The sequence below is a fragment of the Lagopus muta genome, chromosome 5, assembly GCF_023343835.1.
Source record: "Lagopus muta isolate bLagMut1 chromosome 5, bLagMut1 primary, whole genome shotgun sequence".
Classification (NCBI taxonomy): Eukaryota; Metazoa; Chordata; class Aves; order Galliformes; family Phasianidae; genus Lagopus; species Lagopus muta.
Genome location: NC_064437.1, coordinates 43,417,708 through 43,442,858, shown reverse-complemented (window position 1 = coordinate 43,442,858; position 25,151 = coordinate 43,417,708). Strand labels below are relative to the sequence as shown.

General features: G+C 40.9%; 2 protein-coding genes across 7 annotated transcripts in view; one reads left to right on the top strand and one right to left on the bottom strand.

The window, feature by feature from the left end:
- The window catches only part of DLG5 (discs large MAGUK scaffold protein 5), a 101,858-nt gene extending 76,886 nt beyond the window's left edge, over positions 1–24,972 (bottom strand). The window contains exon 1 of one of the 2 annotated variants that reach the window (XM_048946528.1): positions 23,360–24,972. In XM_048946528.1, the coding sequence (XP_048802485.1) occupies positions 23,360–23,663 (304 nt within the window). In that variant the 5' untranslated portion in view covers positions 23,664–24,972. The remainder of the gene's footprint in view (positions 1–23,359) is intronic. The other variant, XM_048946529.1, reaches the window with a different exon arrangement.
- The window catches only part of RPS24 (ribosomal protein S24), a 559,366-nt gene that overhangs the window by 483,475 nt on the left and 50,740 nt on the right, over positions 1–25,151 (top strand). The window lies entirely within an intron of this gene.

The following is a 25,151-nucleotide window of genomic DNA, read 5'->3' as shown; positions in this document are numbered from 1 at the left end:
TTTAGTAGGTATGAAAGCACAGAAGGATCTCTTTTTCTCTCCGAAACTAAGATCAGTGGAAAACCAGTGAAAACTTTGTAACAACTTCAATTCCTCCACTGAAAAGGTTGATAGTAAGTAGCTTTTTGAAAAATCATTGTTTTCCCTTCCTCCTGCTATATCTTCTGCTACAGGGAAAACAAACATCGCAACTTTGCATTCAAAAGGAGTAGTTTGATGTATATTTAGTGATTGTTTTACTACAAATGAGATTCAGAAAACCTTCCAGAAATGCACAATATATTGCCGATTTTTAGAAAAGGTATAGAAAAATATAGAAAAAAAAGTATAGAAGTAAATTGAGGGGAAGGAGGGAAAAGAAATCCAACCCACTGTACATATCTTTGAAGGCAAAATAGTAAAACAAACAAAAAAAGTTGTTTCCAATCAGAAAAAAATTAAAATCGCTACAGACTTTCAGATGAGTCCAGGCTTTTTCTTTCCCCCCCCCCCCCCCCCCCCCCCCCCCCCCCAATCAAGGACAAAATCAGATAACCTACATGCTACTATCCTTGCTATGAGGATAATGGGATAAAGCAGTGTGATTTAACCTGAGAGCACTCTTGTTTTTCAGAACATTCTCTGAATGCATTTAGTAATGTATCCTGACAGACATGAGCTTGGAGGCTTGCCATAGTTATTTATTTTTCAGTCTCATAAAGCATGTTTTTCTCTTTTCCCTGGGCAAATTTACTATGGAACTCAACTTACAAATGTAATTCAAATGAGGAAAATGTAAAAGAAGGGCGTAAACTGCGAGAGAGATGCTGAAGTACCTGCCCTGCCTATGCAAACTCCCTGTATTACCCAACCACTTGACAAGAATGCTAAGCTGATGACTCGCCCCCAGCTCCATGTATGAAGCACAGGAGCTGATTGTTCCATCCCTGCAACTGAGCAGAAGCATCCTCTCCAAGGCATAAAGGAGAAGCTTTACAATCCAAAAGTCAGGTCAAGTTACATCCAAGAAGATTTGGACCTGTTTGATTTTAAAAAACACTGGAAGTTTCTACATTAATAAAAAAGTACTGCCTCAAATGCTTTTTGGTGATGCTGCCTTAAAGCAATTACAGCATGGAAAGGAAGCAGGGAAGCTTTGAAAAATGAAACTCAGGATATGAGCTACTGTAGTGCTTCAGATAGGTGAGCAACATCCTTCTCCCAGAAATCTGTAGTAGACAAATGTGCTTTTAATTAAACAGAGATGCATCTCTCCTGGTTTCAGCACTTACCTCCCCTGCTGTTTATGTCTACACTGAGCCTTTGCAAGCATTCTGGGAAGTGCAAATACTAGCCATAGCTATTAATCCTCTCATGTTTGGGCACAGTAGATATGCATCATTATACTAAATTCTGCAGAGACAATTATACAGCATGGATGACCTGTTTCTCAAAATGATAGGCTTCTAGTTACAATTTACATACTTTTTAAAGGTAACCTCTCTGGTTCCTCAGCTCACTGTACACAATATTTCCGGAGATCAGTCAATCAGCCCCCAATACCTGTCTGTGTGGTGTATATATATATATACACACATATACACACACACACACATATATATATAGATATATATATATATACATATATATATATATATATACACACACATACATGTATATATACACACATATATACATATGTTTCTTCTGCCCAGAGAGGTCCAGAATCCAGCAGAAAGTACATATTGGCAGAAGCAGACCTGGAATGATTTTTCTTCCTCCATGCAAGTTTATGACCTACCCAGAATTAGTAGTAAATTAAAATAAAAGCAACATTAAACAAAAGGATATCAGTGATCATGGCAGTTGAAGAGGACTGAAGACTCAATATTTCAAAGAAATACTGAAGATTAATACTCAAACAAAAGCTCCAGATCAAACGATTAGGCCACCAAGTTTTACTGGAACACAAACAGAGGCATTACAATTTGCTTTGTGTTTTCTAAGTACAGTGGATCCTACTAACTGTTCCCCTCCTATCAGATACAGAAGAAAACCAACTAGTATGACTAGTAGAAACAGGATAAGGAAATTTATAGTGGTGATTGTACTCCTTCCTTTTCCTCACAAGTAGAAATCCAACAGCCCTGCATTACTCCAGCTCTATTTCTCATCCTCCCTAAGTAGAGGTGGCTCATTTCTCCTACTTATATCCCACTGTAGAAAGAGATGAAGTCCGGCCTCTTTATCATAGTCTTCTACCTAACTTTGAGACACTGCTCATCTTCTTACTCAAGTAAATTTCTTTACTTTTCCTTCTTTTTGTCTGCCTTAACAAGAAAAAGACAATGAATTAATCACACAGGGAAAGGAATATTCTTATGACTAGCATTTCTGGAGAAGAAAAGCTGTTGTCTGAAAGCAAAACAGACCAGTTTTATAGGACTGAAAATTCCCTACCATGATGTTTGAACTCCAAACAAATACATGACAATTTCTCAGAATATGCATCACTGCATAATTTGTCTCCTGCTCATAAACTAATATTCTATTTCCAAAACCAGAGGCCATACCTGTATCTTCCATTTGTCAAGAAAGGTTGGGAGAGTAGGGAGGGTCAAGGAGGAAAGAGAAAAAATTAATGAGGTCCAGGAGTAACTAGAGGTTAGGGACATCTTAACCCAAAGTAGAACTAAAACTGCAACAAAACAACTTGTTAATGACCTGAAAACACTTGATCTGCTTTAAAATGTCTATTTCTTTATTAAACCAATGATGGTTTCTCACTTAAGTAAATACTCCTGGAATGCACACCTTCTGTAGCTTTTTGTTTTGTTGTTGTTTTAGTTTAAGTGTAATTCTGCATCTGGATAATATATATTCACAAAGTAGAAAAACTGAAGACTTAAACGACAATACAATGAGCTGCTTATTTGATCTCATTTATCAAGACGAATTTTCTGTCATAGTTAGACCAACAGATATCATATGTTCAAAATGACATTTGTACTAAGACTTGAAACAGAAAAAACAGTAACAGTGGCTGGACTCACTTTTTTGAAACAAAAATAAAAATCAAGCATCACTGCTGGCATACAGAAGCAAGATCATTTTGACTTATCTTCTCAGAACTTTACACCGATAGAAGACAGTTATTTCCCTAATCCCAACCTCCACAGTGGCAAGATCTACAATATTTTAATCCAAATACAGTAGTCTACATTTAGAAGATGAATGTGTCTACTGACAACTGAAAGCATTATTACTATTTCGAAATTTCAGATTGAGATTTCTAAAATATATCCATTGAATGTACACTATACATTTATTGTTCTTCCTACAAACAACAAAAATAAAGATAATTGATGTTTTTAAACAGAAATATTCAGTATGAAAAAATATGAGCCTTCAGAATTTTCAGATTACTGAGCATTTTCCCCAAATGGGAAGCAGGAGGCTTTCTGGGAACATGTCAGCAGAGTAATACCACTCCTAACACAGTGGTTAGGAGTCTCTTGTCCAATGGTAAAGCTTTGAAAGACCAGAAACATTTATAAAACACTGCCTCACCCTATGGAGGGGGTATGGAAGAAGTTGGTAAAAAAGAACGGAGAACACACTATTTGCATCACTAACAACAGTAATAGGCCAGGAGAAAATTAAGCCATATGATATGCAGTGTTCACCTATAAAGCAGCAATATCACAAGGAACAGATTCCTGCTCCCTATGCCAAACCTGAAATACTTCCATCCGTGACACATTCAACACACAATGTGCAAAACTAACATGAGAATGAATCAACTTCTCGCAGAAAAGCTACACATTAAAGTTCCTACCTCCATACAAAATATAGACTGTGGCATATATAAAACACAACAGTTTCCAAGATTTCTATTCAGTTCCCAGTTTAGGCTAAAAAATGTGCTACAGTTGCAAACTCAACTTCATTACAAACAACACTGCCAATACAAACTCTCCCATGGAATTTCCAGGATAAGCTCTGTTGAGAGAGACCTGAAAAATAAAAACATATTTAGGGGGGGCTGGGGAGTTACAGAAATTAAAACACTTCATGTCTGATGGTGGTCACTAGCAAGAACTCCCTCTACAAAGAAGTCCTTGTAGCAAGTCCTAGATGTCAAAATCTGGGTTTGTAATGCCTTGGTTTTACAGTCCCAGCTGCTAGTGAGCTGGGAGTCACTATCATTTTTAACATATAGTTAAAAAATACAGAATGGTTAGTTGAGAAGTATAAACTCAGACATTGCACAGACATTCACAACTTCAATGTCATACACAGAAAGATTATTTCCTTTCTATTAAACTATGTTCTCAGTAAGAAACACATGCAGACCAGGAGTAGGTGGTCCAATATTATTCATATTTTTTCAGAAAGCCATTTTACCTATCGCCAATCTGCTACTAGAAGCCACTGAACAGCTCACCCATACAAAAGTTGACAATGAAGGAACCTGCTGCAGCTTCTGTATGAAGCTACAGCTTACAAAGAAATTATTCTACGGCACATACAGCAATATCACATACAATATCCTGTGTAGGGGTAAAAATATTTTAAGGAAAAAAAAAAGAATTATAATCTTCCCTCATGTGAGGTTTTTAATCAGTCTCAAAACAACCACAGGAAGCCAGAGTGGTTGGAACTTCAGCTGAAGAACTTCATATACTACCGAGCACTGTAAAAGGGAAGTGGGTTGTGACCCAATCAAAACTAAACCACAAGAAAAGTTTGATTTTAGTTTCAGAACGTTTGACTTCTTTACACAGTAGATCTTTTAAGAACGACATTAAATAATGTCCACATTGGACAACTGACTACTTCATTTGCCAATAAAAACATTTTTCCTTCTATAAGGGAATTTTGGCAATTCCATTATTTTTTGTAAACAGCAACATTCTGTACTACCACAAAGAATGGCCAAAGCAGATGAATACCCTGATCAAGATGCAGATCCCATTATAATCAAATCTCTCAGAAAAAGAGGAGCAAAAGAGTGTTCAGAAAACTGAAACATGAACCCAGAAATCTTCATATCTTGCCTCTATTTCCTTTCTAAATGAAGCAGAAAGGCAAAATAATAACCAAAGAGCCCATGCAGCCACCAGTACCTTTTAGAGAAGCTTCACAGTAAAACATTTCAGCTTCTGCTCTCTTCCAACTCATCTTCCAGCTCAAATCCTAAGACTTCAAGTTGATCACACAGATGGGATAGCACACGTTGCTTCCCAAGTCCTCCCAACGCAACAAAGCTTTGTTATTATCACTTTGCTGTTGTGTTCCTCATCATGCCTGAGCTCCCCAACAAGTCTCTGATTAAAGCCAGACAAGTTGCTTAATAATCATAGTAATTATCACCTAGTTTCAGGTGCTCTCCACGTAACACTTTATTTTCATTCTTTTTACTATGTCATAGCATGCTATAATCTTCAGCATTGATCCTGGGATGAATGACATCAGCAAGTATGTACTAACAGAATTTAAATAAAACTGATACCTGACTTAATGCAAAAAATAAAATAAAATAAAAATTAAAAAAAAAAAAATCAGAATAAACTATGGAAAAAAAAGCACAAAGGAAGCATGCACACATTTTGAGGGAAAAAGAAAAAACCTATCCAGCTTAGTCCTTGTGATTAAAAAATGTAAGATAACGCTGGGGGGGGGAAACAGAAGAAATTATAGTTGTGTACACTTAACAACCATGTATTACCAGTATTCCATTAGTCAAGCTGCAGAATGCATTTGTGTTACAATGGCAAGATATAAATAACAGATCTAATGCTCCTAGGAGCAATGCCTGAATAAATGTGACACAAATTCATAAGAACTCCATGCAAATCAGTTCAGAAACATTTTCAGAATACTTATAAGAAAACTGCCATGCTAGATAGCATATAAAGCAACAACTTCAGGATGTTGAGAGAGGAGAAAGCAGATAATTGTGTCTCCAAATTAAGTCAGTTTCAATGTATTAACATTCAAACTTTTTAAAGCTTTATTTCAAAACCAGAGCATCTACCTACACAGCTCTGAAGAAAACAATTTAAAGTAAGTTTTAACACTAAATAAATAAATAAATAAATGCAAGTCTTTGTCTCATAATTGCTGAAGTGAAAAAGCAGTTGGAAAACCCACTACACAACCCACCCTCCTAGTACGCTTTTAGAAGTAGCTTCACTTGTTATGAACTAAATTGTAACTAAACTACTTGTGAAAAGGCAGATGGAAGAATCCAAGCCAACACTGCTAACCCACCCAGAAAATCTCACCACATGTAGGGCACTGCAAGATGTGCTACAGCACAGACAGGAAATACAAAATGAAGCAGAACAACTCCTCACAGCCAGAACCCAGCAACACTCTGATAGCCTCTGGACTTTGCGCTGCCACTGGCATGATTTACTAGCACGCAAGCCACCATTAGGCTGGCTGACAGGTCCTGCAGCCTGCAGGCTGAGCAACCTGCTGCTGAGGCACCAGGGCCTCACCAAAGGCCACTTGTTGTCAGCCAGCGCTGGGGCAGCAGCCTGACCAGTCGGCCCAGTACAGTGCTGGGCTGTGGCTGGGTAGGACTTGCTGCGACCTCGACAGACAATTAGTGTGTGTTGGTGTAGAGTTACACAGTTTTGGGAGGTCATTTGCTGACAGATTTTACTACTGCAGAATTACTAACCCTTTTCAAAAGCAGCACTATTGCTTCATTTGTTTGCTTTCAATAGCTAGCTTTCAGATTGCTCCCAAACCTAGAAAACTAACTGCAACACTATTCTCTGTATGTTACTAAAATATTCAAGTGCTATTCCACAGATAAGCTAAGTACCTTTAACAAGCACATACTGATTTTAGTTTCTGTAAGTTCTTTCTCCCATAAACCCCAATGAACACATTAATTGAGAAGCAGATGAGGAACAGGATAAGCAGCTGTGGAGAAATTAGCAGACAAAAAAGCACCCGATTGTCAAAGACACAAAAGCTGCTACATTAAAGCACAGTATTCCCTTTAGAAACTTTAATCAGCACAATCTTCTCCAAAGAAGAGGAAAAAAAGAAACGACAAATTAAGTAAAGCTTTTCAGTTTTGTACATACACTATAAAAACTCAAGACATACCTCCTTAGGATGAATACTAACTGAGCGTTCTTCTTCATCCAAGAAAACGTTAGTGCCAACACCACCTATCCCACCACACAGCACTGACCTCCTCATTAGCTCGGATCCCCACTTTGCTGGCCTAGAAGGATAACTTTCTTGGCAATAACACTCCAAAAGACAAAATTTCCCATTTTAACTTAAGGCAACACGCAAAACTGTAATAAAGAAAGACACAAACAGTAAGATGGCCAAGATATCAAGGCATCTCAATACCACACCAGTCTTTTAATCAAATATAAAGGAAAAACAGGTTGTCCAAGGAGGCTGTGGATGCCCCATTTCTGGATGCATTCAAAGCCGGGCTGAATGTGTCTCTGGGCAGTCTGGTCTAGTGGTTGGCGACCGTGCACATAGCAGCAGGGTTGCAACTAGATGATCATTGTAGTCCCTTTCAACCCAGACCATTCTATGATTCTATGAAGAGGTTTTAGTTCTTACATGATCCAGCAGTAAAACTCTGCTCCAATTTCTTACTTCACTGATGACTCTTAGTACGCCTCCAGTAAAGCTAAAGATCAATCGTTCAAGGGAGGTTAGCTCAAGTCAACAACTCTGAACAGTCAAATATTCAAGAGTTTTATGGCTGGCAATCCTGTACTGAAAGATTCAGAGACTACCTCTGGCCAGCTCCAACACATCATAAACAAAGGAATTACTTGGCTTTATTTTCTTTCTGTGGAAGACAACAGACTTTAGATAGATTACTGCCAAGAGAAGAAATGTATGAGATCTTGGTGTGATGAATGGCTTAAAAAATAGACTGGAAAACAAATCTGATAATATTTACAGTCCATATACTAGACACATAATTTCCCATTTTTTAAAGTGTACACTTGTCACAGATAAAAAGAAACTTTATTTTTCCAATTATTAAGGGAACTTTAGGAAGTTCTATTATGCCCCGTTTCACTTCATAAAAAGGTTCAAACAAATATACAGGGGTCTGAAAAAGGTTTTTGGTGTTCTTCCTTTAGTTCAGCATTTGCTTCAACATTAAGAGCATTCCCTGTCTGAGATAGAGTGATGAAGTTAGGCATTTAATTTCCAAATGATGCTAGTAAAACTGGAATGCAAGCAACACTATAAGAAAGCAAATTTTATTTGCAAATCATATGAGTAAGTCAGGCCCTGGTTTGACAAGATTATTAAGCATGACCCTAACACTAACTCAGGCAAACAGTAAAATCATTATAAAACCCAAGAGGGAAAGCACTCTTTTGCTTACAAGCGACATACACTTATGCACCTTGTTGTACCACACTGAATCTTTAGTATCTTGGCATTTAAGGAAGGGCTTTAGGACTTCCTCCTAATTTTTAAGGTTGTCTTACTCAAATCTACTTCTGAAGAAAACCTCTGGGGTCCCAAGTATTTTATTCCAGCATAAAAAACAAAAGTTTGGAAATTACATTGAAGCATTTCAGATTAAACTAAATACTATAAAAAAGAACGTCTATTTTCCCTTTTGTTTTCCTCTTAGCTATGTCATTGGAACACACAGAATTTCTCTATCACATCCTTCTCATTCTTAACAAGACTGTTTCCTAAGAGCTCTCAAAATGTAGTAAGTAATTCCCACGCATTCAACTAAATACTTCCAAATTCTAGCTTTTAGAAGCTGACTAATTTCGGCCAGGACACCACCGGAATCTGAAACTTGAAAGAACAATCTTACAGTCATAGTTAATCCCTCAAACTTATTTCTGAAAAAATGGTATACTTTTCAGAAAAGTGCTGGTTATCAACAACAAGCTGTTTTGCACTCAATTCCAAGGCATTTAGTATATTCATATCAATAGCTCAGTTATATTCAACAGCAGTAAATTCCAAAACTAAGAAAAGCAGTACTTTTTCATAGTGCTCAGTAATCTTTGAAATGTTACTGTGAACAGTCAAGTCACTCACTTCTACTTGCTTTTTTCTTCCAATTATAAAGGCAAAGAAGAGTGAGCAAGATGATGGAAGCAGAGAACAAGATGAAAAGAGAAAAAATAATCCTATGGCATGGAAATATATTTATAATATATTTAAGATATTCCCAAATTACGAGAAAAGAAAGATCAAAACATTTTCATTTGCCCTATAATAAGCATTCTTTCAGGAAAGAGTTTTAAGATTTTTTTTTTTTAAATGTAAAGTGGATTCTAAATTCTAATTAAGATATAGCTGCAAGCCAGGATCCTCCGTCACACAATTAATCTTAAATCCAACCTCTAGCAAAGCAGGCTGCAAATGAAGTTACTCATGTAATTACAAAGTCCATCAGCAGTAAGCCAGTGGGAGAGGCTGCAGGCTTTCCTCCATTTCTTCTTTGTACTGGGGAGGAGGCTATTTCTGTGGAAATGTACTAGGAAGATTCAGATGCTGTGATACTGTCACGGCACTTAAATATTAGCTTTAGCTTACAACACATATTTTAAGGCAGCAGTTTTGAAAATAGAGTCATTTTTCTGCAGGCTGCACCATCTAATAGAGCACTGCAGCAGATCTTCTAGCCTTGCTTATGTCTTTCAGGGTTGACCTCCCTTTGCTACTCCTCAACCGTAAAACCATGTTTTACCACAATTCTGAACCTGTGAACTGAGATTAGGTGCTGAAAAATACAATTCTAAAAAAAATACTGTGCAACTTGACAGTTTGTGTCTTTGTAAAGCACCATCTGCTCTGCCACAGACCTTCATATTCAAATATTAGTATCCTCTGACTGACAGAAATCTTCTCCAAAAGCCTTCCAATGTAATATTGACTTTCCAAGCAAGCATTTAAAAAAAAAAAAAAAAAAAAGAAAAAAATCCATTTTTGTCAGTTTTAGTTGCATCTAAGAATAAGCTTTTCTCATGAAAGTAAAATGACACTCAGTCTCAAGGAATATATTTGTAATCTAATGTCTAAACAATATAGCAACTGTAATTGAAACTATACTTACATAATTTCCCATTTTCTTACAGCACAAACACTGAGCATTGAACAGCAATATCTAAAGCAAGAGACACAATACTGAGTTTGACTTTGTTCATTAACTGCAAGACCATGAGCACTTTCTGATTGGTGTTTGAAAACAGCGTATTTAAAATTTTAACATTTCCACTTCATTTACAAGTAGCACCTGAACACAGTAGAAGATACTGCCTTTGCACATACGGTCAATTCACATTCTTTCATCTTATGTGAACCATTTCTCTATATAAAAGCAGCAGCAAAGATTATAAGTAAATCTGCACTAACAATTTTACTGCTGTTATCCTACCTGACGTGTGGAGGTCACCCACATGCCCCACATGACATAAAGAGTTTTTATAAGAATTTTACACAGTCATTTAAAAAATAATAACTAGTACAATAGAAATCATATCTGATAAAACATCACAATAAAACTGTTAACTTTAGAGTCACGCACTAACAATTTAAGAAAACAAAACGGAGTGAGGGGTATTCATACATATCTTTGAGTATAGATCCATGGCATATCTGGCCATGCCTAAGCCCTGAGCCTCACCTCAACAAGCATCCTGACCTTTGCTTTTGTGTCCAAACTAATATACCAAAAACTGATATGCTATATTAGAGAGGCAACAATTATTTCAGCAGTGCTAATATTTAAAAAAAACATTTCTTGCTAGCAACAGGGAGTTCTTCCTGCAAACTTAACTACTAGCGAGGATAATCTAAGCCAATATGACTGACATTCCATCAAGGCAAGAAGGAAATGCTTGCTATTGCCATTGCTGAGGTAGCTCAGGAGGCCTGTTCCCACTCTCACAGGATCTCCATGCACTCCTAAGCCCCACTCCTCTGGTTAGCCCAGCACCATTCCACCTATTTGTATACAGTAGGACATCAAGCCCTGCTGCCTGCTCTCCTCAGCCCAGAGTTCCTGCGACACTCAGTCAGCTGAGAACAGTGATAAACCCTATTCCTATCCTGCAGCCCAAGTCTAAAGAAGAGGCTCTGCAAGAGGCTTAAGCAAGCTGATATAATTGCCTATGATCTATCTTTTCTCTTTACAAAACTACCTGTATTCCTCATGTATAGAAGTTCTTACAATGAGTTGCCTCATACTTCATTAACAATATATCATTCATATCTTACTTTGAATTCTGCTGCAAGGTTACTCTTTTTTTTCTCCATCCACAAAACAGCTGAAACAAAATTCTAAAGAAGACAGTAAAGAAAAACTCCCCCTAAAAAGCTGCTTTTTTGAGGCTGAAATTCTTTTTTGTACTACCATGAAATGAGCACTCTCAGCTGAAGCACTATCAGGTTCATCCTCAATGATGCTCTTAATGAACACAGAGCTATCTAGAAGAAGAGAGTTAACAGCTCTTCCCTGCAATGCTATTTCTAGTAATAAATAAATAAATAAATAAAGCAGATATGCACTGTGCCTGATGGAAACAGAATAAAATGGTCAAGGACACAAAGTTAATTTATTTAAACTTTCTTCTTGATCTGAGAAAAATATTGAAAAAACTATATACACATTTCATTATTTTAATCGTGCAGATTAATCTATGCTTAATGAAAATTAGTCTTGGATAATTCCTGTTCACAAAGAATCATGCAAATATATCCAACCTGATATGAAGCAAAGATTAATACTGAATAAATAAAAAACATACAAAACTCTTCCTTTGAAGTGAATTTAAAAAAAAAAAAAAAAAGCTTTTAGGTAAGACCTATAATACTAACAGGTTTTTCCAACAAATCAGAGCATTATGTCCTGAAGGCTGCAGATATACACTCATTTACTAAGAAACTGTTGGAACAGAAAAACTAACTCCCCTACATCATTTCTGTCCCATGTAACAAAATAATGATGATAATAATAACAATAATAATTTTAAAAATTAAAAATAAATAAATAACCAAAACCAGAGAACAAGTTCATTTCTTAAAAACTTTCAAAAATCCTTTCCTGAAAAACCTGGTCACTGGCACATCTTGCAGTTCAACAGCAAAAGACACAAATGTTTTGTTCTATCTTCCTAATGTGCCACATATTTATTTATTTATTTATTTATTTACAAGTGCTCAGAACAATAGTTTTACACAGAGCACTAGTATTATTCAAAATTTGCTATTAATAAAAATTAAATCTAAAGGCCACAGTCTCACAACTTTGTCTACAGGGTTAGAAATCTTAAAGCACATATAATCCAAAGTCACCCCCTCTGACTAACATCAAAAGTAGGGAATTATTTCCCAAAATTAAGCCTTAACCAACAACAAATTTATTCACTCACAAACTGTAACTTCGTCCCTACGTGGTATTTCACCCAACTCCTCCTTCCAGCTCTCTTTTGCTAACTAGCTATCCACAACCAAAATAGAAAAGTTCAACATGACACAATTTTACCAGATGCACAACCAAAAAGTATGCAAGTTTTATGAAGTCATCATAAGCTGGGATACCAACACAACCATCTCTGATTTTGAACAAAGAAGTCCACAAGAGAAACAATGAAAGCAAAATGTATGCGTTCTTGTACAAGCAAATACAGACAGGATACATAATTACATTTTTCTGCCTTTCCTATGTTTGGCCAATTTCTTTCTGAGGTCCTGTCTTACAATGCACTGATGGAACACTCGGAGAAATACAAGTCATGCACGCACAATGTATCAACCAAAGTTCAACCCAGCCAGAGACAGAAAAACAGCCTCAACTTCACACAAGGTTTTTCTCCCAGTTCTGGTACAAATTGCACACAGGTTTTGGCCTAACAGAATAGGGCTGTCAGACTTGCTTGACTCATTTTCATATTAATACCAATACTACTGATATTCTACCAGAATCTAAAAACCAGAGGCAGGACACATCTCTGAAAGCATTTGAAACTGCCTGTCAACGTTACCAAGGAGCATCCTGCTCAGCCAAAGCACTGCTCTGCCACATGCTGCCACACAGCCCACTGCCTTCTCCAGACTATGCAGTATAAAATGCCAGAAGAATAAATGAGGCTCATAACCCAGGGCAACAACAGATGAATACATTTGTACAGTGAGCTCATGCAGCATATACCAAAATGCTGGCCTACACTTTTCAAGGCCAGTGTTTTAGAAAAATAGCTCACTAAGTATCTCAAAGGTCATGTTCTGCACTCTATACCTAAGCCAGCCTCGTGATGCTCAACAGGCTTGTGGATTTTTCCCCATTAAGTCTGACTAATCTGACCCTTAACCTAAAGAAGCAGTCAACACACCTTAGAGAAAGTACCCACTCCTAGCAGCAACCAGAAGTCTTTGAGGCATTCCTCCACCAAAAGAAAAAAAAAAAAAAAAAAAAAAAAAGGAAAAGCAAAATCTGCCTATGCACAGATACAGCAAAGGACAGCTGCTGCAGCATATCTAAACAAACAAGGAACAAAACAGGCTGGCTGAGCAACCCAAGGACCACCACCACGGGTGCATGAAGTGCTGAACAATAAATCAGTTTTGTTTTGTTTTGTTTTTTAAATATTCATTTCTGTTAGAAAGAAAACCTACCAAACAACATTTTAAGGTAAAGTCATTTAAAATCAGTGAATTCTCTCCTCAAGAGAAGTATTTTGTAATTCTGAGTGGAGTTAGAGTTTTATTTTTAAAAAACAACTATTTCCAAAATTCAGGTTGCACCTACAGAGCTCACTCAGAGCCTAGCATCACTGAAGAACTATATGATGAAGCAGCTCATGAAGCAACTCACAAGTCAGTTAATGAATTACAAGTAGAAGCCTACAAATAAGACTTGTTTTTGCATAAGACTCGAGCATTATAGTTTCTTTTTCAAACACACCCACGTAAATTAATGTCCTTAAAGAAACTGAAAAAGAAATCTGTTAAAAATGAACAAGGACCCATTTTTGAGTAGAATTTAAACAAGCTCTCAAATAGTATCACTTTCTCATAAAAGCATTCACATGACAAAGAAAAAGGAGAAATCAACCCAGAGAACTATTCCTGATGATTTTAAAGATTAAGAAATGAAGTTAATATCCAATTTTTTCACTGTGATGTTACAGACCCAAAGAAAATCTTCTGATCGTCTGATCTCATCACTGTGCTTATTCTCACATCACTTGAAAGCCAAATCATTGAGATCTAAATAGGAAGACAACCTTAAAAATCATTCCAAGCACTCACAAGATCATTCAGGAAGCATTAAAGAGTACTTAAACTACACAAGTAAACTATCCTCAAAGAAAGGAGTCACTAAAGCCACCTCCTGCTGACTTCTGATGAAGAGCTATTGACATCTCAACCAACACTGCCCTCAGCAAGAGGATCATGAGGAAGATCTAAAATTAAGTGCTTGAAAAGAGCAAGATCACATGGCGCAAATAAGAACCTCAGATCTCTTGTCAAATTTATTTTTCATGAAAGCACGCAATAGGAGAAAGCTATCAATAAAAAAAGGGAATAAACATAGCTTCATGATAGTTAAAATAACATATGAACAATTCAGTAGCTCTATTTGTTAATTTTGATGTTTACTGCATCAGTTTTTTGTTTCCCTCATTCTGTAAGTTCTGAAGCTTTTAGGAAAAAAAAAAACTGTAAAAAAACAATCCTTAGCCTGTGTCATACCAGCCTGTATCACCTGTCCCTCCTTCCTCAACCCTCTTCCTATTCAGCTTCCCCAGCTGAAATACTTACAGGTTTTAAATTTTACATTCCCTTTGGACTTGTTTCTCCAGCTACAGGAACAGATGTATGCCTGGAAAGCTCCTGAACTAGGTCATAATGCATACAATTAAAACTATTTTTTCAGTCAATAACTTAAAAAGATTCTTCTAAAATACAAACAGCAGCAATCCAGAACAAGCTAGTTAATACTGTGAGCAATTCAGACCAGGAATCGTGAAACTGGAGAATTCAGAAACTGATGGAGAAGGTGACTGCCAGCTCTCAGCTTCCTCTGACATCAGCAGGGTAAGAAGGGCCTTTGAGTTGTAGTGAGTTTTTCTTTATTGCCCAATAGCCACTCATCATCAAGAAAAATATCCTTATGTATTCGGCCCAAGTAGCCAAGTTCTTCTGCCAGATTCCGCAAGATCCAGGGATCTCAGGAACTCAGCCTGTCAGCATGTTTTTTTCAAGTCTGCAAATATTGTCCTGTATAGACTGAGTTCCATTTGCATAGCAGCTTACAGAAGGAGATCTGAAGCTTCATCTTACTTGTTAGTTACAACAGTAGAAGCTGCTGTACCACCTGTTACCATCAGGACAACTGCTGATGCAACACAACCCACGGTAAGTATACAAACACATCCATAGCACAGCAAACACTGGACAACAGGCATTTTGAACTGGTTTCTGCGCAGTAGTGCTGTGGGCCTCCTTCAACATACTACCAGCTCCACCACTGACAAGAATTAGTAGTATGTCAGAATTACACTGAGAATCTCCAAACACATTCCTTGTGGTATGGCAGGGCTCTGAAGTTGAGGATGCAGTAAAAGCTTTAGGCTCTCCATGGGACAGTACCATTCTTTTAAGCTTTTACAAGAGAAATATTGGATAACCTCAAGTTGAAGCTCAGTGCAATGTTTCCAGGATGATTCAGTTCTAAATCAATACTTTTTACTAAATGGCAGCTAATAATATTCATAAATTCATAAACATTTATAAATAAATAATATTTATAAAATAATATTTCAGCACTGATTACACAGTATAATGCAGAAAGTCATTGAAGCCTAGATAGAAATGTAATAAAGCCTCAACTTTATTATTACAGCTCAACTCATACAAAGTTATTTGTGCTGACATGTTTTGCTATCTAGATCAATTTTACTATAAATACAGCATTTCAAGATTGCTCATATATTAAAAAAAAAAAAAAAAAAAAAAAGAAACAAAACCAGATTGCCTCACACTGAGACATTCAAAACGTGCAGAGCATTGAACAGCTCTGAAAAATGTCTCACCTGAGATTTTACGGTACAAGAGGCTCTGCCGTAAAGAAGTTGAAATTAGAAGGAAGGAATTCACCATAACATACTGGCATCTTTTGAATGATGCAGCTTTTGAATAAGGAATTGTGCTATAAAATAATAATGGAAATTGAGATTAGGACTGAATGGAATAAGAGTTCATAGGAGTAAGGAAAGATAAGAAGCAAGTTGAAGGAAATAAAGGTGGAGTAGGAAGAGGGAAAAAAGAAATAGAAAGTAGTAAAAGTAAAGAAAAAAGGGGAAAAAAGAAAACTCAAGTTGCAGACTGTTTAAACCTGAGAAGCCCAGTCACTGCCGTGTGGTGGCTGCGGTCCTTGCTATCTGGACCAAAGGTCTAAAAAAAAAAAAAAAAAAAAAAAAAAAACCAACACCCTTCACAGCAAGAGTAAGACAGTAAGTCTGTAAGTCTTGTTTATGTCCAAAACAGCTCAATAACTGTAGGCACAGATACCCCCAAAATTACTATTCATTTTACACAGCTGAAAACAGTGGCCACATGAATGACTAGCTACATGAGTGACTAGCTTTCTTCTTCTTTTCCTCCACAGCAAAAATATAATTGAGAGCCATCACTCTTGGGAGTTGTGAACTACTAAATACACATTTCCTTCTTTGGAAGCGAAAGATCACTTCCACCCACTGTTTTTCGTTGGGAATTACCCCCCTGAACACTTGCTGGAAGCTTCTTGCATTTGTTAGCCTGATACTTGGAAGGGATACTGTGTAATTGAGGTCATCAGATAACACATGTACTGCGAAACAAGCACCGGGTATTTTTGCAAGTTTAATTATTGCTTATCACTGTCAGAGACCTGTACTTCTCCTAATGTAAGTGACTTCTGACACCACTCGCTTTTTATCTGCACCATTTTTTTAAAAATTAAGTCCTGTATCATGGCTTGAGAGGAGACCATAAGAACTAATAACAGGTCTGACATAACCAGGCATATTGTATGCTCTACTTCTCCCACTCTTCAATTTGCAGCACTAGAAGAGAATATAAATTGAGCTTAATTGCAAAATTGCCTGTTCAGTCCTCAAATCAGAAAATTACACTTTTACAATTTCTCTTCATTCTCATTTCCCTTTTTCCCAGGGAATGTACAATTCCAGTATTACATTTCGTCTTCTCCAAACACTTCTACAATCATGCTTCTCTACTCTGCCCCTACCCTCCCAAGCTCCTCTCTTCTCACTCCTACAGGACAACACCGCCTGTCTCCATACTTCACAGCCTTGCTCCACACAGCCTCTTGGCCACTCACTGGCTCCTCTGTTACAGGGCAACATTCTGGGGGGACCAGCGAAGGGGCAAAACGCAGAGAGCCCAGACCCAAACACCAGCTGTTCTGCTCCCAGCATCTTGGGCACAGTTCCATTTTTTGAGCACTCCTTACCTCTGAGCTGCCAGCACGAGTGCTGGGTCTCAGCCTTCCATCTCCTAACTGCTGACACAAAAGGCAACTACTCTTTTGTTTCTACATGCACTCAAAGACTGCTGCAATACTGCAATATTTAAAAGTCATCTGTGATTTCAAATTAATTCTGTCTGAAGCAACACACTTAAAAAAAAAAAAAGCACCCGAACACCTGGAGAAGCAGTTCCTGGCCTTTTTCCTACTCCTACTTTTTCCTATTCTAATAAAATGCCCTCACATTTATTTTCTGGACTAGAAATTAACATTCAATCCCTGACCAGAATTAGGAAAAAAATAAGCCTCATAAAATATAAGGAAACTATTCAATTTTCAACCATCTTTCTTCTTTCCTTCATGTCCCTTTCAAGACCTTCCTTAAAAAGAATTTAAAAAAAAAAAAAACAACCAATCCACTAGGAATTTTAAATTTTAAAATTTTAAAACTTAAATTCTTATATTGAAATAGATATATAAAACACCACAAAAGACTGACATAATCTGCTTTTGAAATCTAAAATAGGGCTCAATGCTTAGAGTAAAATGAATGCACTGTTTCTATAAAGCTTACAGATATACACACTGACTGCAACTGGATGATTACAGAAACGTGGGAGGTCAACTGCTGATACAGGGGAGATGATCAACCTACAAGTTCTGAAACGTGCGGCAAAGCTTTTTCAGTTCAACAACGTGCCCAGCTAAGGATGTAGCTGGGAACAACTTCACAGCCACTCCTCAAGATGAAATTGTAACCTTGGCAATTGAAACAGCTTTTTTGAAACTGTTTTTTCAATTTTTTTAATATCACACACACACACACAAAAAAAAAAAATTGAAGTACAATTCAATTGTACTGACAATTGTTTTTAGCAGTCTGAAATCCATGTAGCCTAAACAGATTTCTGTTTTGACCCTTTAATAGTGCTCATCATAAAGAAATATCTTCCACTATATTCTGTCATGTTCTAAGTTAAAAAACATTCTTCACATCAGTATCAAAGAAGACTGGTCTAGTATGGGATCTAGAACAAGAGAAAATTATGGAAGTCACTAAACTCCATGTCAGGAAGGATATATTTGACTGTCAAAATATAGGACTCATATGGGATAGAGGTAAATAAATAATAATCCACTAGTAAACCAACATAAACAAGAAAAAGCAACTGGCACACTACATAAAAGAACTAATCCCTGTGCAAAGCACTGGGAGATTTTAAATCAGGAGAATATTCACTTACACATGGACATGGACGATTTCTCACATAAACATTTACGCAGGAACGCATAGTTACAACCAAAGGTATCACTCAAGGAAGGACTGAATGCAACCTCCAGACATGACTAAGGAGAATGGAACAAATGGTGCCTTCAGTTCTTTTGCTTTGACAGAAGGCAGCTTTCTCATCCATTTTGTTTACAAACACTGGTAAGTAGAGTATTCTTGAATTAGAAACAAAGCAAGCTTGGAAAGATACATTTAACAGAAGCATATAGGAACTATTCTGAAGAACAAACACATCTAAACAGAGACCGAAACAGGGAAAATTCTATCAAGAAAGCTCCTTGAAGCATAAGCACAGATACCCATGCTAGAAGGCTTACAGCAGCTACTAGGACTCCAGTTCAGACCCTGTAGCAATCTGAACAGCTGTTGACTTCCTTTCTGTTGTGCAGATGAATACCTATAAAAGTGTCAGTACTACATTGTCCAGTCAGCCACAAGAACTGCTGGTGTAAACAACAGCCTGCATTTCCAGCACAGTTTACATATTATCACTGAAATTCAAAAGGTTATATTTAAAATGAGACAGAAGAAAATACAAAGTTACTCTGCAATTGAAAAATATAGGGAAAACACAAGTGAGGTTGCATACACTGAAATGGAGGGAGAACCACTCTCTCAGCACGATTGTGAGCAGTCAGTCTGTGAACCCTGCAATCTCAAACAAAAGGACCCTGCTGACTGCCTTCCCACTTCCTTCACAACATCAGACAGGAAGAAGAAATCACCAATTAATTGTGAAACAAGTTATTGATCACTTCTAATTTTCACCTACAATAAGCATCCATGAGATATCATTCATACAAGAGCACGAGCCTGCCTTGGTGTGCCCCTGTAACTTGGCATTTTTCAGATACTAACAGTAATTTTAGAAGTTGGATAGGTTAAATTAAAGGAGATACTTGGGGGGCTTCTTTGGTGGTTTCTTTTTTTTTCCTCCTTGTAGGTAATACACAATGCTGAAGATCATTTCTCTCAAGTATTTTAGATACAGAATCCCTGCTTCCTTGCATACAGCTTGGTGCAACACCCAAAGAGCAAAAAGCAGCTGGGCTCATCTGCCTTCAGCACCCACAGGGACAGGGAGTGAAAACCCCACACAGTCAGCAAAAGGCAGCCAGGCAGTCAGACTTCCTATGGAAGAACAGAGGACAGACCTATCCATAGACCTTACCATAGACCTTTATGAGGAAGATAGACCTCCTCTGCACGTTACACCTGCACACAAGTTCCACCACAGCTACCCTCACACATTAACCTTTTGCATAACACACTCAGAACAAAGTCAGCAAAGGCAGAGTTTTTTGGAGGCATTCAGAAGGCACAAGTAGTTCCGTGACTTGTTACAATTAGACGCGCTCAGAGCAATCCAGCTGGAGCATACAGAATAGCTCAGAGGGCTCATGTCCCCCACCTCCACACGTGAGGGCAGCTCACTACTAGCAGCCTCCCACACACTCATTTGTAGACATGTCTATCACAAGGCAAACAAAAACTTAACGCTTCAAGTTGGCTCTTTTTGCTTTCATTTACCAGTAGCAATGAAAACCACTGTGTCAGGGGAACATCCTTCCCCACACTGATGTTAATGTAACACAGATGATCCTCAGGATTGGGTTCAGGCAAGGAGGACACAGTTCACTTTGCCAAACAGGCTACACTTTTCTTGTGCACTCACTGTTGTGAGATATTCCATAATTCTTTCATTTTAGAACTAAGCATTATTACACACAACATGCATTGTATTTTTCATGCCATTCATGTTTTAGGACTTTGCTTTTTAGGCTGAGGAATACTGGTAGCCCAGTGCCATTAATATATGTTCCCAATAAGATAGGGCCAAGCATTAATCTAATCATACAGAAACATCACAAGATCTCATTTCCAAAAGCCAGCACCCATGCCCACCACTCACTGATGTCAGACCACATATGCTGGAAGTGCTGAGATCTATTGTTCCATCCATTTTCCCCTGTTCTGTGAGGTCCTGGCATATATCATTAGAAACAGCTGTACATCGTAACACAGGGATATGCAACAAAATGTAAGAACCTCACACACATATTTTGGTGTTTCACAAAGTATTAGCATCAGCAGTACCACTCCAGAAAAGCCAAAGCAAACAGTACACATGCAAGCACTGCTTTCCAGGCAGAAGAGCTCTGCAGAGCTTAATTCTATGAAAATCTTTTATTCCATAAAAATTGTGGCAGTCAGAAGTCATCCCCAGAGACTGGAAAAAGGAAAATATTCCCATAATCAAGAAAGGGAGAAAGGATAATCCAGGGATCTGCAGGCTGATGAGCCTCAGGTCTGTACTTGGGAAGATCATAGAGCAGATCCTCCTCAAAGCTATGTTAAGGCACAGGTGAGACAAGGTGGTGATCAGAGACAGCCTGCATGCCCTCAGCAAGGGCAGATCATGTCAGAACAATCCAGTGGCCTTCTATGGTGTACTGATGGCATCAATGGACAAAGGAAGGGCAACGGGCAACTGATATAATCTACCTGGACTTCTGCAAGGCCTTTGACTTGATCCCACATCATATCCTTATCTCCAAATAAGAGAGAAAGATTTGAAGGACTATTAAGTGGATAAAGAATTGGTTGGATGGTCCTAGCCAGAAGATTGCTGTCTATGGCTCTATGTCCAGGCGAAGGCAGGTCACACGCGATCTCCCTTCTGGGGTCCATCTTGAGACTGTTGCTTTTCAACACCATTATCAATAACCCAGACAGTGGGATAGATTGTACCCTCACAGCAAGTTTGCTGATGATGCTAAGCTGAGTGTAGTTCATGCAAAAGGAAGGAAAGAATGTCATCCAGAGGGACCTGGACATGCTCAAAAAATGGGCACATGAGAAGCTCTTGAGATTTAACAAGGCTAACTATAGCTATATTGCACTTGGTTTGCATATTGCATTATAGCTATACAGCTATATTGCATTATAGCTATATAGCTATATTGCACTTGGATTGAGACAATCCCAGATACAAGTAAAGACTGGGAGAAGAACTCATGAAGAGCAGCCCTGCAGAGAAGGATGTGGGGTCCTGATGGATGAAAAGCTGGACATAAGCCAACAGCATGTTCTTGCAGCACAGGCGGCCAACAGTATTCTTGGGCTATAACAAAAGCTGGGTGCTAGCAGAGAGAGAAAGGGAATTGTCTCCCTCTATTCTGCCCTTGGAAGGCTCCATCCAGAGTACTACGCCCAATCCTGGGGCCCCCAGCACAAGGATGCACAGGTGTTGAAGTAGGTCCAGAGTAGGGCCACAAGGATGATCAAAGGACCCAAAGGACCTCTCCTATGAAGAAAGTTTGAGGGAGTTTGGTTTGTTTAGCCTGGAAAAGGGAATGCTCTGGGGAGACTCCACTGGGGCCTTCCAGTATGGAAGGCTCTTGTAGTGATAGTACAAAGGGTTTAAACTAAGAGCATTAGGTTAGATGTTAGGAAGAAATTTTTTACTCGGAGTGGTGAGACACTGTAACAAGTTGCCCAGAGAGTCCTGAGCACTCTACATCTGGAAGCATTCAAGGCCAGGTCGGATAGGATCCTCGGCAGCCTGATCTAGTGGTTGGCAGCCTTGCCCACAACAAGAGAGTTGGAGCTAGATGATCTTTAAGGTCCCTTCTAAACTAAGCTGCTCTGTGATTCTCCTGAAGAAGAGGTATAGTCTGTCCCAAACCACACAACAAGAAAAACAAAAACACATTCTTCATCAGCTTGATGTAGGCAAGAAGAGAATACCAATCGCACAACCGCTTGTTCTTCACTTACATTTATTCCAACCGAAGTATTTCTTATCTAAAAACACAGCTCCACTCACAAGGCATCGAGGATTACCACTAAATCCTTTTTTTTTTTTTTTTTTTTTCTTTCCTTTTTGAAGTAGATTCTGATTTGGAGAGGAGGGAGAAAGGAACATCTCTGGGTCAAAGACAAACTTCAGAAGGTCTGCACTGCAAATTCTCACCGTGATTTGCAGCTCTATCAATTGCTTTTCTGTTCTAATCGCAGCCGAGTGCTACAGCAGCACGGCCCCAAACAAGCCCACATTCATGGGAAGAAAAGGAGTTACAACACTTATCTGAGGGCTGAGCACGCGCCTCCCCGAGCTCTCCCCCAGGAGCGCGGTAGCGGGGCCGGCAAAGCGGGCTGCCCGGGCGGGTACCGAGGCTCGGCTCCGGCCCGTCCCAGCGGCGGAGCCTACCGGGGTACGGCGGGGACCGAGACGCTGCTCGGATAAAGTGCCTGGAAGTATAGCATCCGCCGTACTTCGGGGAACAAGCGGCAGCGCGCTGCCCAGAAGAGAAAGGAGGAAGGGAGCAAAAAACAAACACCGAGAGTCCGAACGCAAGCGCGGCAGCTCCGTTTCCCCCGGAAAAGCCGGCGGGCTGCGGCGGAGCCAGGACCCCCGCGCTCGTCCCGCTCCGCCCCGCTCCGAGTAAGGCGGCCCGGGGGGCCCGCGCCGCGCGGCCGCTCCCTGCCCGGCGGGGCTGGGCGGGTGCAGCCGCTCCCCTCCGCCCTCCCCCCGCCCCCGCCGCCCGTGCCCCCCTCCCTCTCACCGGCCGTCTCCTCCGCCGCCGCCGGCGCCCCCGCCACGCCGTTCAGGTAGAGGATGGAGAGCAGGTGGGGCTGCGTCTTCTCCAGGGCCACCCGCAGGTCCTGGAAGTGGTCCCGCTCCTTGGCCAGCAGCAGGGCGATCAGCAATTCGGCCTTGCCGCCGCCCGCCGCCTCCAGGTCGCGCAGGTCGCGGGGACCGAGAGCGCCGGCGGCCTCCAGCAGCTCCACCACCTTGTCCACCTCAGTCATGGCCTGCGCCAGGCTCTGCCGGCACTGCGCGAGCAGCTCCTTGTGCTTCGGCTCCATGGTCGCCGACGGCCAAACTTCGGCCCCCTGCCCCACCGGTCGGCCGCCGCCCCCGGGGACGCGCGGGTCGAGGGGGAGGCGCCGCCGCCGGCCGCCGCACGACTCCGAGCCGGGGCCGGGCCGCCCTGCGCCTCCTCCTCCCGCCGCGGGCTGCCGACCGCCGCTCTCCCCTCGGGCGCTCGGGGGGGGGAAAGCCGGCTGCGGGGCTGCTCCTCGTCCTCCTCGGCCGGCGCCGCGCTCTCCTTTCCGCCTTCCCGGCGGCCAAACAACTTCTCCTCCCCCTCCTCCTCCTCCTCCTCTCTACCGCCGCCTCCTCCGCCGGCAGCCGGCGCCCCCCACCCCGCGGGGCGGCTCAGCCAACTTCTCTCCTGCGCTCACTGCAGGCCGCGGGGCGAGGAGGGGTGGGGGGAGACGGCCTCAGCTCCAGGCGCCTCCTTTCATTCGCGGCAGCGCGCAGCCATATTGGTCGCACACGGCGGCTGCCTGCGCCCAGACGGTGCCGCGGCGGCGCATGGCCCGGCCCGCCCGCTCCGCGCCTCCCGCCGCCGGCGGCGAAACACGACGGCCTCTGCCCCGGCCGCGCTCCGCCCGTCACTCAGCGGCTCCCGCCGGCCGCCGGGGGGGGCTACAAGGAGGCGGGGCGCGGGCGGGGCGGCGCCGAGAAAGACCCGAGCCTCGGCGGCGGGAAAGCTATGGTGGGGGTCGCCGGCTGGCCGGCCGTCGACGGTGTGCAAGGCGATGGGGAGATCGGATCACTTAAGGGGCCGGCATCCCGCCAGTTCCGCTTGTCCCGCACCGAGCCCAGGCCCCTAAGCGGCGGCGGCGGCGGCGAGACAAAGGCCCCGCGGGGCGGTGCTGCTCGGCAGCGGGGAGCGCACCGCCATCTCCCGGAGGCGCGGCTCTGGGAGCGGGGCCTGGAGGCGGCGCGGCCCGCATCGGGCAGGGCTGGCGGGCTCCGGGCTGGCATCGTCCCGAGGGAGCGGTGTCTAACAGATACACCGAAACTCGTCTGATCCGACGGAAACGCCACAATGCGGACAGACCGCTGGGATTTTTGTCCACTAGGAGTTACAGAAATGAGAGTTTCAAATAAAAGGTGTACATATTAGAAACGGGTGCTGTCTCATCTTCTCCTAAATGGGATTTTGGCTGTTCAACAAACAACTGTTAACTTACCAATGGAACACAAATGGCCTTGTACTCAGCAGCTGCAGAATGTAATCGTTTGGCAAATAAAAAGAGTAACAACGTGTGGCTGAAGGCAAGCAGCCTGTCTGCGTTCCTGTCCTGAACAGCAACTGAACCCCAGACAACCAGGGCACAGGCTGCAGAGCGACTGTGGCTACTTAAATCTGAAGTTCACATTTTATCTGAAAAACCCTCACTGGGTAACCACACAAAGATAACAGCGGCACTCACGGCACAGCAGAAGTGCAACCATTGATTGTATCATCTCCATCACATCCAGTAGCAGTTGGGTGACCTGAA